We start from the raw sequence: 13,861 nt of genomic DNA on the forward strand, positions 1-13,861 counted from the left end.
CTGAGGAATGATACCCAATACTCTGAGGGAGGAGGAGGCCCTAAAATGGTCGCCGTACAAATTCTGGGTTGAAACTTCCGAGGCTGTGCGTAATGACATATCCAAAAGGAATTGTACGCTGCGCTGCGCAGCATAGCATGGAGATTATGGTGCGCGGGGTAAACGCTTAGCACAAAGTAATTGTGCGCTGCTAGTGCCGACGATAGGATAATGCCATCTATCTCCACATTTTTGCGCTGAAATGCCTAGTTTGGCATGTGGCACGCCTATGTCCAGTACAATTATAAACGCAAAATTACCGCTTTTGCAAAGATAGGGCGCCTCAATTCTTCTTTCTTCTTCTAATGGCTTTCCGGCAGACTGGATGCCTTACAGCACATTGCTGCCTCACAGAATATTACACACATTCCTAGGTTCTGGCTGGATGAACTGTGAGCAGGGAAGGATTTATGACACCATTTATGTCACCATGTCTATGACATCAGTGGCTATGACATGAGTGATTTATGACATCACTGATGACATCACTGATTATGTCACTGATGATATCACTGATGATGTCACTGAGATGTCACAATGTCTGCATAAGTGACATGATCAGTTGACATCACTGGACAACCTCCCTAAGCTGTTTCCATGTAATCATGCCGTCCGTTGCGCTGCAGGTTCTTCTCTCCCTGAACAGATGGTATTTTGCAGCCTTTTACCTGGCAGAAGTTCTCATGTTCGTCTATAAAGGCGTCTTGCCGTACCCGTATGATAACCTGGTGCTGGACATCTTGCTGCTGGTGTTCTTCCTCGGCCTGGAGAGTCTCCGCATCTACTATGGCTGGAAGGGGAACCTGTGTGAGTGCAGCCGGGCCTCCAGCCTGTCTCTGCTGCTCTGTTTGCCCTGCGCCACGCTGGCTGTTTACTTCATGCTGTGGCAGACGTTTGTCCTGCGCCTGGAGTTCCTGCTCTGCTGTGTCCTGCTCTGCTTCCACAGCCTGGAGCTGCTGATGGGCCTGTCCGCCTTGTGGTGCCAATACACATTATGTGGAACCCAATCTTTCAATTAAAGATTGAAATTTAAATTCCTATAAATGTGCACTCTAAAAAAAGGGATAGGGGAAGTGGAACAATAGAGTCACAAGTTCAGCAGCCTGGTCTGAATGTCTCTGTGGCTTTGGAGCACACACAGGTGCCCCAAATCTGTAGCAATCAGTGAGAGTCAGGTCCTCCGTGACCATGGACTCAAATAAAATTGCAGCAAACTGCGCTGATGAACAATGGCATGTTCATCACTCCAACTCTAAATGATATAAGAGCTGGACGGGTCTTCTGATCTGAGTGTTAAGAGGGTAGACGAACAGAACATGATCTTACTTTTCCATCTCTCCTGTGGAACACCCACTCATCCCATCCTCGTGACAGTCTATCCTCGTGACCGAGAACCAAATCTCCAACCTTGAATGAGACTGATTTCACTGGACTGGTACAGTGAGCAGAACGCAGATACTCTTTCCTCCATCTGTTCCAAAACTCACTCAACAGTATGCGGCGCTAATTCCACCGTTTCATCAATCGCTCTCCGTCCACCTTTCTCACGTCCAAAGCGTGAGCAGGCTCAGAGGGCAGTGTTCTTATTCTTTGTCCAATCAAAAAGTGAGCTGGGGTGAGCAGTGATTTCTGTCCAAGTCCTTTTCCTTTTCCAATTGTTTCATTTCCTTTGAGAAACATTTATTCTGTCAGTCTGATCCAGTATTTTTCAGATGATTCAATGCATAGCTCTCCGTGGCGCTTCTCTGCGCTGCGTGAGTTATGTGCAAATCTCTTCACCCATGCAGTGATTCTGAGCGACTTATTTAGACTGCTGTATTTCTCCGGTGTCAGAATGAGTTTCTGTGATGTCCTCACCATCGGGCATACGAGTTTTTATTTCATCCACTTGCGGAACATGTGGTGAGTTTAACCAGCTCGGCCCATTCCACCACAGGGTATCATTAATCAGCCACGCTTCCCACGGTCAGCAGTTGTCCTTCCGTTTACAGTGTTTCCAGTTCTCCGGCAACGTTAGACTCTGGATGATCATCGAGTCAGTCCAAAAATGACACTGTATTGTTCAGGTTCAGACTTTTACTCAAATAACTGCCAAGTTGTGCGGCAATAAGCGCTCCCAGCAGTTCTAGTGACTAGTCAGAGCGACTCTTTTCAACTGTGCTACTTTGGTTTTCAGCAGAAATGAGACTTATTGTGCCCTCTCTATCTGGGTTTGATCTGCGTAAATAAGCAGCGGCACAGTAGGCACTCTCAAATGTGAATCATAACATTTATTTATACTTTACTCTCATCAGGCAGTTCTTCACACCACTCATTCCAATCAACAAGATCACTTGGAAGTTCTTCACCCCAATCTAGACCATTTTTGTTGTAGCTCAGAGCTATTCCCTCCCTCCACCCTAGACCCTACCTCTACTCTACCTCCCCTATACCCTTCCACCTCTCCTTCTCTGTTCTCTCCTCCTCTCTGTCCTCCCCCCTCTCTCACATTCCCACTGCTCTCCTTCCCCTGCGCCCTCCCACCTCTCCACATTTCCTATTTTCTCCCCACCTCCCCCCCTCTCCTCCCTCCTCCCTCTCCCTCCCTCCTCCACTCTCCTGCTTTCTTCAAATGTTCAAATGTTATCTTTATTCTGTATATTCTTGTTACTGTGTGTTAGCTAGAATCAGCTAGACATACTTTCTGTGAAGCCCTCTGAGACATGCTTGTGAATTAGGGCTATATAAATAAACTTGACTTGACTTGACTATTCATTTTCCACTTTCAAAGATCCAGTCCAGCACTTAGGCTGGGACGGATCACGAATAATCCGTGACCCGTACGGATCAGCCCCCACGGTTTGGCACACGGTTCGGAACGTCGTGGTCCGCGGACCCCCCCCCCCCCCCCCCCTTTCGTTACATTTAACGTTTAACGTTAGTGTATGAGAATGCCAGACACAGACAGGCATTATCATGGCAAGCACAAGTGAGCTTCCTCATCCCTTCGCCGTAAAGTCTCTCTGAAGGCTGTGGCTAGTGGCTACTAAAGACAACAAACTTATTTCAACACCTCTGAAAAAGCACAGGAATGCGAGCAGCATGTTGCGCGCTGCACAAAATAGCGAGAGCCACAACACGCACACACACACACACACACGCGCACACGTTTCACGAACACATATCACCGGACGGTGAAATGTTGCCTTGGACACATAACAACAAAACAACACGTGGGGCCACCGAGTAGCATAACATCAACGTTATGTTTCCAGACTCACCCGGTCTGGTCTGTAGCCTACCCGTGTCAAGTGACTACGGCTGCGTTCCGATCGGCTAATAGTTCCCTGCGAAGTGGACTGCACAGGGTAGGGTATTCAGCTATATTACTTAACATGGCTGTATACCCTGTGCAGTCCACTTCGAAGGGGAACTAATAGCTGATCGGAATGCAGCCGTATAGTTAGCTAGCAACAGCCAGGAAGTTAGGCGCAGTGCCACCTAAAACAGGAAGTTGTTGTTCTGCCTTCAGAGTAAAAGCATAAATTGTGTCATGAGAAAAAAATATTTTTTGAGCTGTGCAGGGCAACAAATGGTTAGAGAAGTATAATAGTATTAAAAATTCAAATCGAAAATCTAATTTTGAGAGAAAAAATCTGATATAGCCTATATATTTTTTTTTTGCTGATCCGAAAAATTCGTGATCCGTGGCTCAAAATCCGTCACGCGATCCGATCCGTGGGTTTTCTGATCCGTCCCAGCCCTAATAGCTCCACTTATAAAGTCATCAACATACAGTCTGTCTGTCTGTCTGTCTGTCTGTCAGGCATTTAGCAGGATTACAGAAAAAATACTGGGTCGATTTTCATGAAGTTTTGAGGAAGGGTCTAGCATGGGCCAAGGAAGAACCCATTAAATTTTGGAGCTGATCTGATCCGACTCACAGAATTTCATATCACTCACAGCAGACTTGACAATTGGCCTTGGTGGAGATCTATGCATTCATTCACTTGGCTGCTTATATTCACCCACTCCCCATTAACTGTATGTTCACAATTTCTTTTCAGGCATGGAAGTGGCATCTTTTATGCTAGACAAGGCCAACAGTATCACAGTGATAGGCAGCAGTGAAATGCCATATCAGAAGACCCTGGGTCCTGAAATTGGCAAGATCACCATGGAGGTGAGAGAGAGAGAGAGAGAGAGAGAGAGAGAGAGAGAGAGAGAGAGAGAGAGAGAGAGATGCTAGTAGCTTGCACTCTTTGCTGAGAAACCTACTTACCTTAAACTTTCTGCAGATGCTGACAAAGAACAATGTGAAATTCTACATGAATGATAATGTGACAGAGGTCCGAGGTGTGAATGGCAAGGTAAAATGGTCAAATACATGGTCCATCAAATATGACACATTTGAAAAGTCCCAATTCAGACTTGAACAACAGTACATGCAAACAGTGAAATTCAGATCTTTGTGTTCTACGATGTGATGGGATATTGGCTTCTATAAATCACTTTTCCCTAATGGATCGGTGCTTTCTCTCCTGTCTCTCATCCTCAAGTTGAAGGAGGTTGTGCTTAAAAGTGGGGCAGTTGTTCAGGCTGATGTTTTGCTTGTTGGAATTGGTAAGTGCAACCACATAAATAAATATTGTTCTTTTTTATTTTTAAGCTACATTTGTGTACTACTGTTCAGATTGGTGGATTACAACTTCAGACTAACAAAAATGCCTGTAATTGGGATTGAGTTGTGAATCGGCAGCAGAAGCTATTACAAGCTTGATTTATATAATCAAATAAAGTTTGCACATGTGATAATTTCAGTCTTGGGTGCTGGGAGAAAAAAGTGTAACATAAATACATAAGGCTCCCACAGAACATCGAAAATCTTGCTTTGGTGGTATCATTTACATGTTTGCTGCTTAGAACAAAATTTTGCAATAAATTTACATTTGCAAATAGATGTGTGCGGGAGCCTCATTTAAGCTTGATATAAAATAGATTTTATAGTTGTATTATATTACTGTACTTGATGACACACTATACACTGAAGAACAGTCTTGGTGAGTCAGAGGTAGCCTACTGTTGTGGACAAATGACCGAGATGAGCGAATCAACTCAATAACACCACCTAATTTGTCCAATATTTATTCAACTACATTTCCTCTTCTTTCTCTTCCTCGTCCTTCTCCTCCCCTGCAGGTGTCCTTCCTAACTCAGAGTTTCTTCAGGGCAGTAAAATACAGATGGACTCAAAGAGCTTCGTTATAGTCGATAAGGTGAGCCAGTAACTTGCTTTACCTTATGGCTATCTGGATCTTTTTACTGTATGTCCCTTCACTCTCAGGATTTCGCCTTATGGTTCATCCTAAAGAGTGGCTTTTGGCTGTGTCTTCCTTCTGCAGTACATGCACACCAACGTCCCTGAGGTGTTCTGTGGGGGGGACCTGGCCATCTTCCCCCTGGCAATAGCCAAAAACCAGCTAGTCAATATCGGACACTGGCAGATGGCGCAAGCACAGGGTAACTAGCAATCAACTGCTAAACTCCATCTGTAGAAGCACATTGTAACTAGCAATCAACTGCTAAACTCCATCTGTAGAAGCACATTGTAACTAGCAATCAACTGCTAAGGTCCATCTGTAGAAGCACATTGTAACTAGCAATCAACTGCTAAAGTCCATCTGTAGAAGCACGTGGTAACTAACAATCAACTGCTAAAGTCCGTCTGTAGAAGCACATGGTAACTAACAAACAACCGCTAAAGTCCATCTGTAGAAGCACGTGGTAACTAACAATCAACTGCTAAAGTCCATCTGTAGAAGCACATGGTAACTAACAATCAACCACTAAAGTCCATCTGTAGAAGCACATGGTAACTAACAATCAACTGCTAAAGTCCATCTGTAGAAGCACATGGTAACTAACAATCAACTGCTAAAGTCCATCTGTAGAAGCACATGGTAACTAGCAATCAACCACTAAAGTCCATCTGTAGAAGCACATGGTAACTGACAATCAACCGCTAAAGTCCATCTGTAGAAGCACATGGTAACTAGCAATCAACTGCTGAAGTCCATCTGTAGAAGCACATGGTAACTAACAATCAACTGCTAAAGTCCATCTGTAGAAGCACATGGTAACTAACAATCAACTGCTAAAGTCCATCTGTAGAAGCACATGGTAACTAGCAATCAACTGCTAAAGTCCATCTGTAGAAGCACATGGTAACTAGCAATCAACCGCTAAAGTCCATCTGTAGAAGCACATGGTAACTAACAATCAACCGCTAAAGTCCATCTGTAGAAGCACATGGTAACTAGCAATCAACTGCTAAAGTCCATCTGTAGAAGCACATGGTAACTAACAATCAACTGCTAAAGTCCATCTGTAGAAGCACATTGTAACTAACAATCAACTGCTAAAGTCCATCTGTAGAAGCACATGGTAACTAGCAATCAACTGCTAAAGTCCATCTGTAGAAGCACATGGTAACTAACAATCAACTGCTAAAGTCCATCTGTAGAAGCACATGGTAACTAACAATCAACTGCTAAAGTCCATCTGTAGAAGCACATGGTAACTAACAATCAACTGCTAAAGTCCATCTGTAGAAGCAGAGGGTAACTAGCAATCAACCGCTAAAGTCCATCTGTAGAAGCACATGGTAACTAGCAATCAACCGCTAAAGTCCATCTGTAGAAGCACATGGTAACTAGCAATCAACCGCTAAAGTCCATCTGTAGAAGCACATGGTAACTAGCAATCAACCGCTAAAGTCCATCTGTAGAAGCACATGGTAACTAGCAATCAACCGCTAAAGTCCATCTGTAGAAGCACATGGTAACTAGCAATCAACCGCTAAAGTCCATCTGTAGAAGCACATGGTAACTAGCAATCAACTGCTAAAGTCCATCTGTAGAAGCACATGGTAACTAGCAATCAACTGCTAAAGTCCATCTGTAGAAGCAAAAGAGCAGCAAATGCAGTATACTGGGTATGTAATGCAGTGAATAGGCAGATTTGATAAATAACAATTTGGTGCTATATGTAGGGTTAAGGTTAGATACACTGTACTTTATGTTTCATATCGGGTTTTTTTTAGATTTCTTTCACTGGTGAGGTGATGTCATCAGTGATGTCATCAGCCTCATGTGTGCCCATGTCTGAAGCTAATGTAACCCTTCATTCACAAACTGCATACCTAACTTGCTTATTAGACTCTGTGTCTTGTTTATTGTTGTTCAGGGAGGGTAGCAGCCCTCAATATGCTGCATAAACCAACTGAACTCACTGCAGTTCCTTTCTACTGGACCGTCCTATTGGGTAAAACCATGCGATATGCAGGTGGGCATCTCCAAGCGCATGCACGCACGCACGCGCACACACACACACACACACTCACACACACACACACACACACACACACACACACACACACACACACACACACTTTTGAAAACGAATTCATGATTACATCTGGGATAAGAGGATGTACAATATATTGTTACTTGTGTTGAAGATATTGGGAAAAGGCATGTGGGGATGCACGATATTGTATTGTAAAAAAAAAAAAAAAAAAAATCCTAAACTAAACTCGTACCACTGTTCCTTCAGGATTTGTAGTTGTCATAGACTGTGCTCCATAGTTGATTGCTCTATTGCTGACAAAAAGTGTGTTATTGTAAGTCGCTTTGGATAAAAGCGTCTGCCAAATGACGAAATGTAATGTAATGTAAATGTATTTTATTTTGCCGTTATGCCAAAATTTTCCAACTCTTTTGGCCGATTGCTGATACCGATATATGAGAACAGTCTCTGAGGGGTTCCCAAACCTTTTCATCTTGGGACCCAAAAGATAAATTTTGTCCCTGCGACCCAAACTCACAAAAAACATACGGTAATGAGTTATCATGACGACCAGTTGGCGACCCACCCCCCACGGGTCCGCGACCCAAATTGGGCCCCGACCCATAGTTTGGGAAACACTGTAGTGGAATGAACACATCATTATGCCTCTTATCGTGATGACGCACTGGCAGATGTAGGCATAAATACAATGCTTTTCAAATCACTGGGTCAAATAAGAAACTACTTCAGCTTAGGTTATATAAAACATGCCATATTTTTTATTTATGTAACATTTTCTTTCAAACATTCATTCAAGCATTTAGTCAAGCATTGGGCATTTGGGGATATTTAAAGCATCATTCTCTCAGTCATATTGGCAGAAATGTTCATTTCAGGCGGATGCCGATATTTCATTTTAAAGCCTTAATCAGCACCGATGGTGTGCGATATAGTATGTAAACGTATCAAAGCAATAACAAATGGATAACAGCAGTTGCGCGCATCCACAAACCTTCAAGGCAGGGTGCAGGGCCAGAAGAGGTCAACATTCAAGAACGGAAGGTCCGCACACTATAGCTCCCATTCAAGGGTGTAGGTTTGGTTTGTAAAGTGGAGGGGACATTTGGCAGGGGGTCCACACACCCCTTAGGGGGGTCCGGGGGCATGGGGTACAGCCACGGATGGAGTGATGTAAAATTGTGGCAATTGTTATTATTCCATGTAAGTTGTATTACCTCTTCTATAGTGATGTCGAAAGCAAACATACAACAGGGTGAGATAAAGGATCCATCCAATATTAAAGAATAATATAAAAAATTACTTCCAAACAAACTGTTAGAAAATAACGAGAGATGTTCACGAGAGCAGAAAGCCCCTTGAAGTGGCGAGGAAAGCTGTTTTGGGTCTGTTGCTATGGCCGTAAACCGTTTCGCTCTGCCTAGCAACAGACCCAAAACAAGAAGAACTCATACTAATTTAGTTCACCTGCTGCGGTTCCGTGTGGCATATCCGGGTGTTGTGATGTCACGCTGATTCGTCCAATAGACCAGGCCCACACAGCACATAAGAAAATAGGGTATTTTGCATTGGAAGCCCATGCTTGTCAGTTGTGTGTTTTTTTCTCCATATATATTCCATGTTTCTGTTGTGGGTGAACGCAGGCTGTGGGGAGGGATACACCGAGATTGTAATGAAAGGAAAAGTTGAGGATCAGAAGTTCCTGGCATTATATATCAAGTAAGTTGAGAACAATCATCTGTAAATAAATCTCATAACATTTTTCACAATGTTGACTTAAAACAAAATCTTGACCATAACATTGATCTACTTACGGTTTTAATGGTCTTTATTTAATCCTTGTTTATAGGCATGATGAGGTCATAGCAGCAGTGAGCCTCGACTATGACCCGGCAGTGTCTGCAGTGGCTGAGAGGCTTGCAGCAGGGAAGGTCATTACAAAGAAAGAGGCTCAGTACGTAACGTCCCTCTGTTTTTATGCCCCTTTCTTACTGTCTCTCCATGTTTGGCTCAGTACGTAACATCCCTCTGTTTTTATGCCCCTTTCTTATTGTCTCTCCATGTTTGGCTCAGTACGTAACATCCCTCTGTTTTTATGCCCCTTTCTTATTGTCTCTCCATGTTTGGCTCAGTACATAACATCCCTCTGTTTTTATGCCCCTTTCTTACTGTCTCTCCATGTTTGGCTCAGTACGTAACATCCCTCTGTTTTTATGCCCCTTTCTTACTGTCTCTCCATGTTTGGCTCAGTACGTAACATCCCTCTGTTTTTATGCCCCTTTCTTACTGTCTCTCCATGTTTGGTTCAGTACGTAACATCCCTCTGTTTTTATGTCCCTTTCTTACTGTCTCTCCATGTTTGGCTCAGTACGTAACGTCCCTCTGTTTTTATGCCCCTTTCTTACTGTCTCTCCATGTTTGGCTCAGTACATAACATCCCTCTGTTTTTATGCCCCTTTCTTACTGTCTCTCCATGTTTGGCTCAGTACGTAACATCCCTCTGTTTTTACGCCCCTTTCTTACTGTCTCTCCATGTTTGGCTCAGTACGTAACATCCCTCTGTTTTTATGCCCCTTTCTTACTGTCTCTCCATGTTTGGTTCAGTACGTAACATCCCTCTGTTTTTATGTCCCTTTCTTACTGTCTCTCCATGTTTGGCTCAGTACGTAACGTCCCTCTGTTTTTATGCCCCTTTCTTACTGTCTCTCCATGTTTGGCTCAGTACGTAACATCCCTCTGTTTTTATGCCCCTTTCTTACTGTCTCTCCATGTTTGGCTCAGTACGTAACATCCCTCTGTTTTTATGCCCCTTTCTTATTGTCTCTCCATGTTTGGCTCAGTACGTAACATCCCTCTGTTTTTATGCCCCTTTCTTATTGTCTCTGCATGTTTGGCTCAGTACGTAACATCCCTCTGTTTTTATGCCCCTTTCTTATTGTCTCTCCATGTTTGGCTCAGTAGGCTACATAACGTCCCATCTGTTTTTATGTCCCTTTCTTACTGTCTCTCCATGTTTGGCTCAGTACATAACGTCCCATCTGTTTGTATGTCCCTTTCTTATTGTCTCTCCATGTTTGGCTCAGTACGTAACGTCCCTCTGTTTTTATGCCCCTTTCTTACTGTCTCTCCATGTTTGGCTCAGTACATAACGTCCCATCTGTTTTTATGTCCCTTTCTTACTGTCTCTCCATGTTTGGCTCAGTACATAACGTCCCATCTGTTTTTATGTCCCTTTCTTACTGTCTCTCCATGTTTGGCTCAGTACATAACGTCCCATCTGTTTTTATGTCCCTTTCTTACTGTCTCTCCATGTTTGGCTCAGTACATAACGTCCCATCTGTTTGTATGTCCCTTTCTTACTGTCTCTCCATGTTTGGCTCAGTACATAACGTCCCATCTGTTTGTATGTCCCTTTCTTATTGTCTCTCCATGTTTGGCTTAGTACATAACGTCCCATCTGTTTGTATGTCCCTTTCTTACTGTCTCTCCATGTTTGGCTCAGTACATAACGTCCCATCTGTTTGTATGTCCCTTTCTTATTGTCTCTCCATGTTTGGCTTAGTACGTAACGTCCCTCTGTTTTTATGCCCCTTTCTTACTCTCTCTCCATGTTTGAATGATTGTAGCCTCTCATCAGCCTCTGTAGTCTTTCATTCAATCTGGATATATTCGTAGAGAGATGAAGGAAGGAAAAGACAGGACACTTAAAAAGGAGGGAAGTTAGACAGACATCAAATCAAACATACAGTACAACACTTTTAATAGACACCTTTCAGCACAAAGTGCACCAAAGGACACACATTTACACAGATGTGGACTTGAGTCACTGTGAGTTGACCTCGAGCCACTGTTTTGAATACTTGCAACTTGACTTCGCAGAAAATAAATGACTTGAGACTCGACTTTGACTTGGAAGATGAAGATTTGTGACTTGACTTGAGACATGATGATTACAATTGTTTGTGTTAATGTTATGTTTTCAGTTTAAATATAACATATTACAATGTTACTGTTGTCAATGTTCATATTACAGGTGTCTGTGTAACATTACCTGGTTTGCCAGCACACGTGGGAATGACATTGGCTGAGTTTCCCAACAAAGAAGCTTCTTAAGAGTTAAGAAGCTTCTTAAGGAGTTAAGAAGCTTCTTAAGGAGTTAAGAAGGCTCCAAAGAAGTGTTTCCCAAACGCCTTCTTAACAGTCGAGAAAAATAAAAAAAATAGAAGGCTCTTAAGAAGCATCTTAACTGGACCGGCTCACTTGATGGCACTCTGAGCCCAGCAGTGGGCCACGACTCAGTGGTTGAGAAACACTGTTAACACCTAATCATGGTCATGTTAAACTTTATTAAACATTATTTATTTCAGACATGGACTGCAGTTCAAATTGCTTTATATACACAGCATACAACAAAACAGAGAAACACTACAGAATTTAAGCGACCTTGGGTTCTGTGAAAGGTGCTATATAAATCCACAACATTATAAAAGGAATCCATTCTGATTAGAGGAATATAGCCTACGGTAAAACATTTAAAACACAAGTAACCATACATACAGGGGAGATTTTCAAGTGTTCCCTAATTTTAAACACTAAAGGGTACATGAAAGAAAGGAAAAAGGGAAAAACACAAGAGGAACAGTGGACACAAGTATCTCCTTTTGCCTGACGCGGCTGGATCTGCCAGTGTTTTGTCATTAAGAAGGTGTTAAGAAGGCTCCAGACCCTTCTTACAAAACCTTCTTAACGAAAGATCATCTTAGCGCTAAGAAGCTTTTGGGAAACGCAGCCTTCTTAACGGAGGATAATTGGAAGATAATTTTAGGCTAAGAAGCAATCGGGAAACGCGTTGGCTTCGTTGGCTTCTTACGGGAGCCTTAAGAAGGGTCAAAGAAGCTTCTTAGCGCTAAGAAGCTTTTGGGAAACGCATGCCTTCGTAAAGAAGCAATTGGGAAACGCGTTTGCTTCTTAAGGGGGCCTTAAGAAGGGTTGAATTAGCTTCTTAGCGCAAAGAAGCTTTTGGGAAACCCAGCCATTGGCTGGGTTTCCCAAAAGCTTCTTTGCGCTAAGAAGCTAATTCAACCCTTCTTAAGGCCCCCTTAAGAAGCAAACGCGTTTCCCAATTGCTTCTTTACGAAGGCATGCGTTTCCCAAAAGCTTCTTAGCGCTAAGAAGCTTCTTTGACCCTTCTTAAGGCTCCCGTAAGAAGCCTTACGGGAGCCTTAAGAAGGGTCAAAGAAGCTTCTTAGCGCTAAGAAGCTTTTGGGAAACGCATGCCTTCATAACGAAAGATCATCTTAGGCTAAGAAGCAATTGGGAAACGCGTTTGCTTCTTAAGGGGGCCTTAAGAAGGGTTAAAGAAGCTTCTTAGCGCTAAGAAGCTTTTGGGAAATCCAGCCATTGTCATGATTGGATGACCACCCTCTCAGTCAAGCTCCTCGCTAAGTGACTTTTTTTCCCTCCAACGAGAAACAGTTGTTAGTTGTTACACCCTCCTGCTCTAGACTATTTAATATTTCTGGTGGTTATATACATTACACACACAGTCTGATATACAGTCTATGAATCAGATCAGATCGTCATCATTATGGCCACTGTGCCAAGAATCATCACTTTCAGATTCAAAAATGTCACATGTGAAGGAAAAAGATGAACTGCTGGGAAAAAAATGACTTCACTTGGGACTTGACTTGCCTTAACTAAGGACTCAAATGGACTTGCCAAGACAAAATGACTTGGGACTTGCTTGAGACTTTGACCAAAACGACTTGAGTCACATATCTACAAATTTATATAAAAACATGAGATTAATAAAACCGACATCTTCCTTCACCTTCCAGATCAGATGACCTGAACTGGCTGATGCTGTCCTAAGCCATTTCTCCATGCAGTCATCCACTGGCCACATCTTCATCATCACAACATCGACATACAGTCAGAATGTCCATCTGTCCCTCCATCAGCACCACTCTCATCATTCTGTCGTCCAAAGAGCACGAGGCATTTGGAGGCGTTTGATCACAGTACTCCATTTGGAAGAGAAAGATATCACCGATGGAAAACAGTGTACTGTACAACAGCACAATCTGCAGTACAAACCTGGGCTCTATCTTCCGACAGGCGCTATCCCCTAATAGCGCTTGCACACCTGTTTGCGCGTGCCTTAAAGTCGAGCTGAACCCCAAAAATGACTTTTCTTTTCTTTTAGTTCAAATAGCTGGGTATGCAGTGCACCTATTTAATAATGTATGCAAAACAAATCACAACAATCTAATTTCTTTAGTTTTTCACACTTTTTCACATCAAAAGTTCATTTTTCATGATTTCATTGATAACAGTAATGTACAGTTTGCTGACGTCACCTAGTACTATCAAATTTCTACCCCATTTCAACCAATCATATCACGACATGCAGCTGTCAATCAAATCTTCATTTCAGGATAATTTTCTCTTCCAAATGAAGTAGAAAATGGCGCCT

General features: G+C 42.8%; 1 protein-coding gene across 1 annotated transcript in view; it reads left to right on the forward strand.

Moving 5' to 3' along the window:
- LOC310784704 (apoptosis-inducing factor 3-like) overlaps window positions 1-13,257 on the forward strand; it is a gene marked incomplete at both ends in the record, with an annotated part of 50,162 nt that extends 36,905 nt beyond the window's left edge. Inside the window, 9 exons of the mRNA XM_083645731.1 lie at window positions 4,086-4,201; window positions 4,317-4,388; window positions 4,578-4,641; window positions 5,218-5,294; window positions 5,421-5,538; window positions 7,264-7,362; window positions 9,027-9,102; window positions 9,233-9,337; window positions 13,224-13,257. Coding sequence (XP_083501857.1) covers window positions 4,086-4,201; window positions 4,317-4,388; window positions 4,578-4,641; window positions 5,218-5,294; window positions 5,421-5,538; window positions 7,264-7,362; window positions 9,027-9,102; window positions 9,233-9,337; window positions 13,224-13,257 — 761 coding nt within the window. The remainder of the gene's footprint in view (window positions 1-4,085; window positions 4,202-4,316; window positions 4,389-4,577; window positions 4,642-5,217; window positions 5,295-5,420; window positions 5,539-7,263; window positions 7,363-9,026; window positions 9,103-9,232; window positions 9,338-13,223) is intronic.
- Window positions 13,258-13,861: the final 604 nt, after the last annotated feature.

The sequence above is a fragment of the Poromitra crassiceps genome (genome assembly GCF_964638095.1).
Source record: "Poromitra crassiceps genome assembly, chromosome: 1".
Taxonomy (NCBI): Eukaryota; Metazoa; Chordata; class Actinopteri; order Beryciformes; family Melamphaidae; genus Poromitra; species Poromitra crassiceps.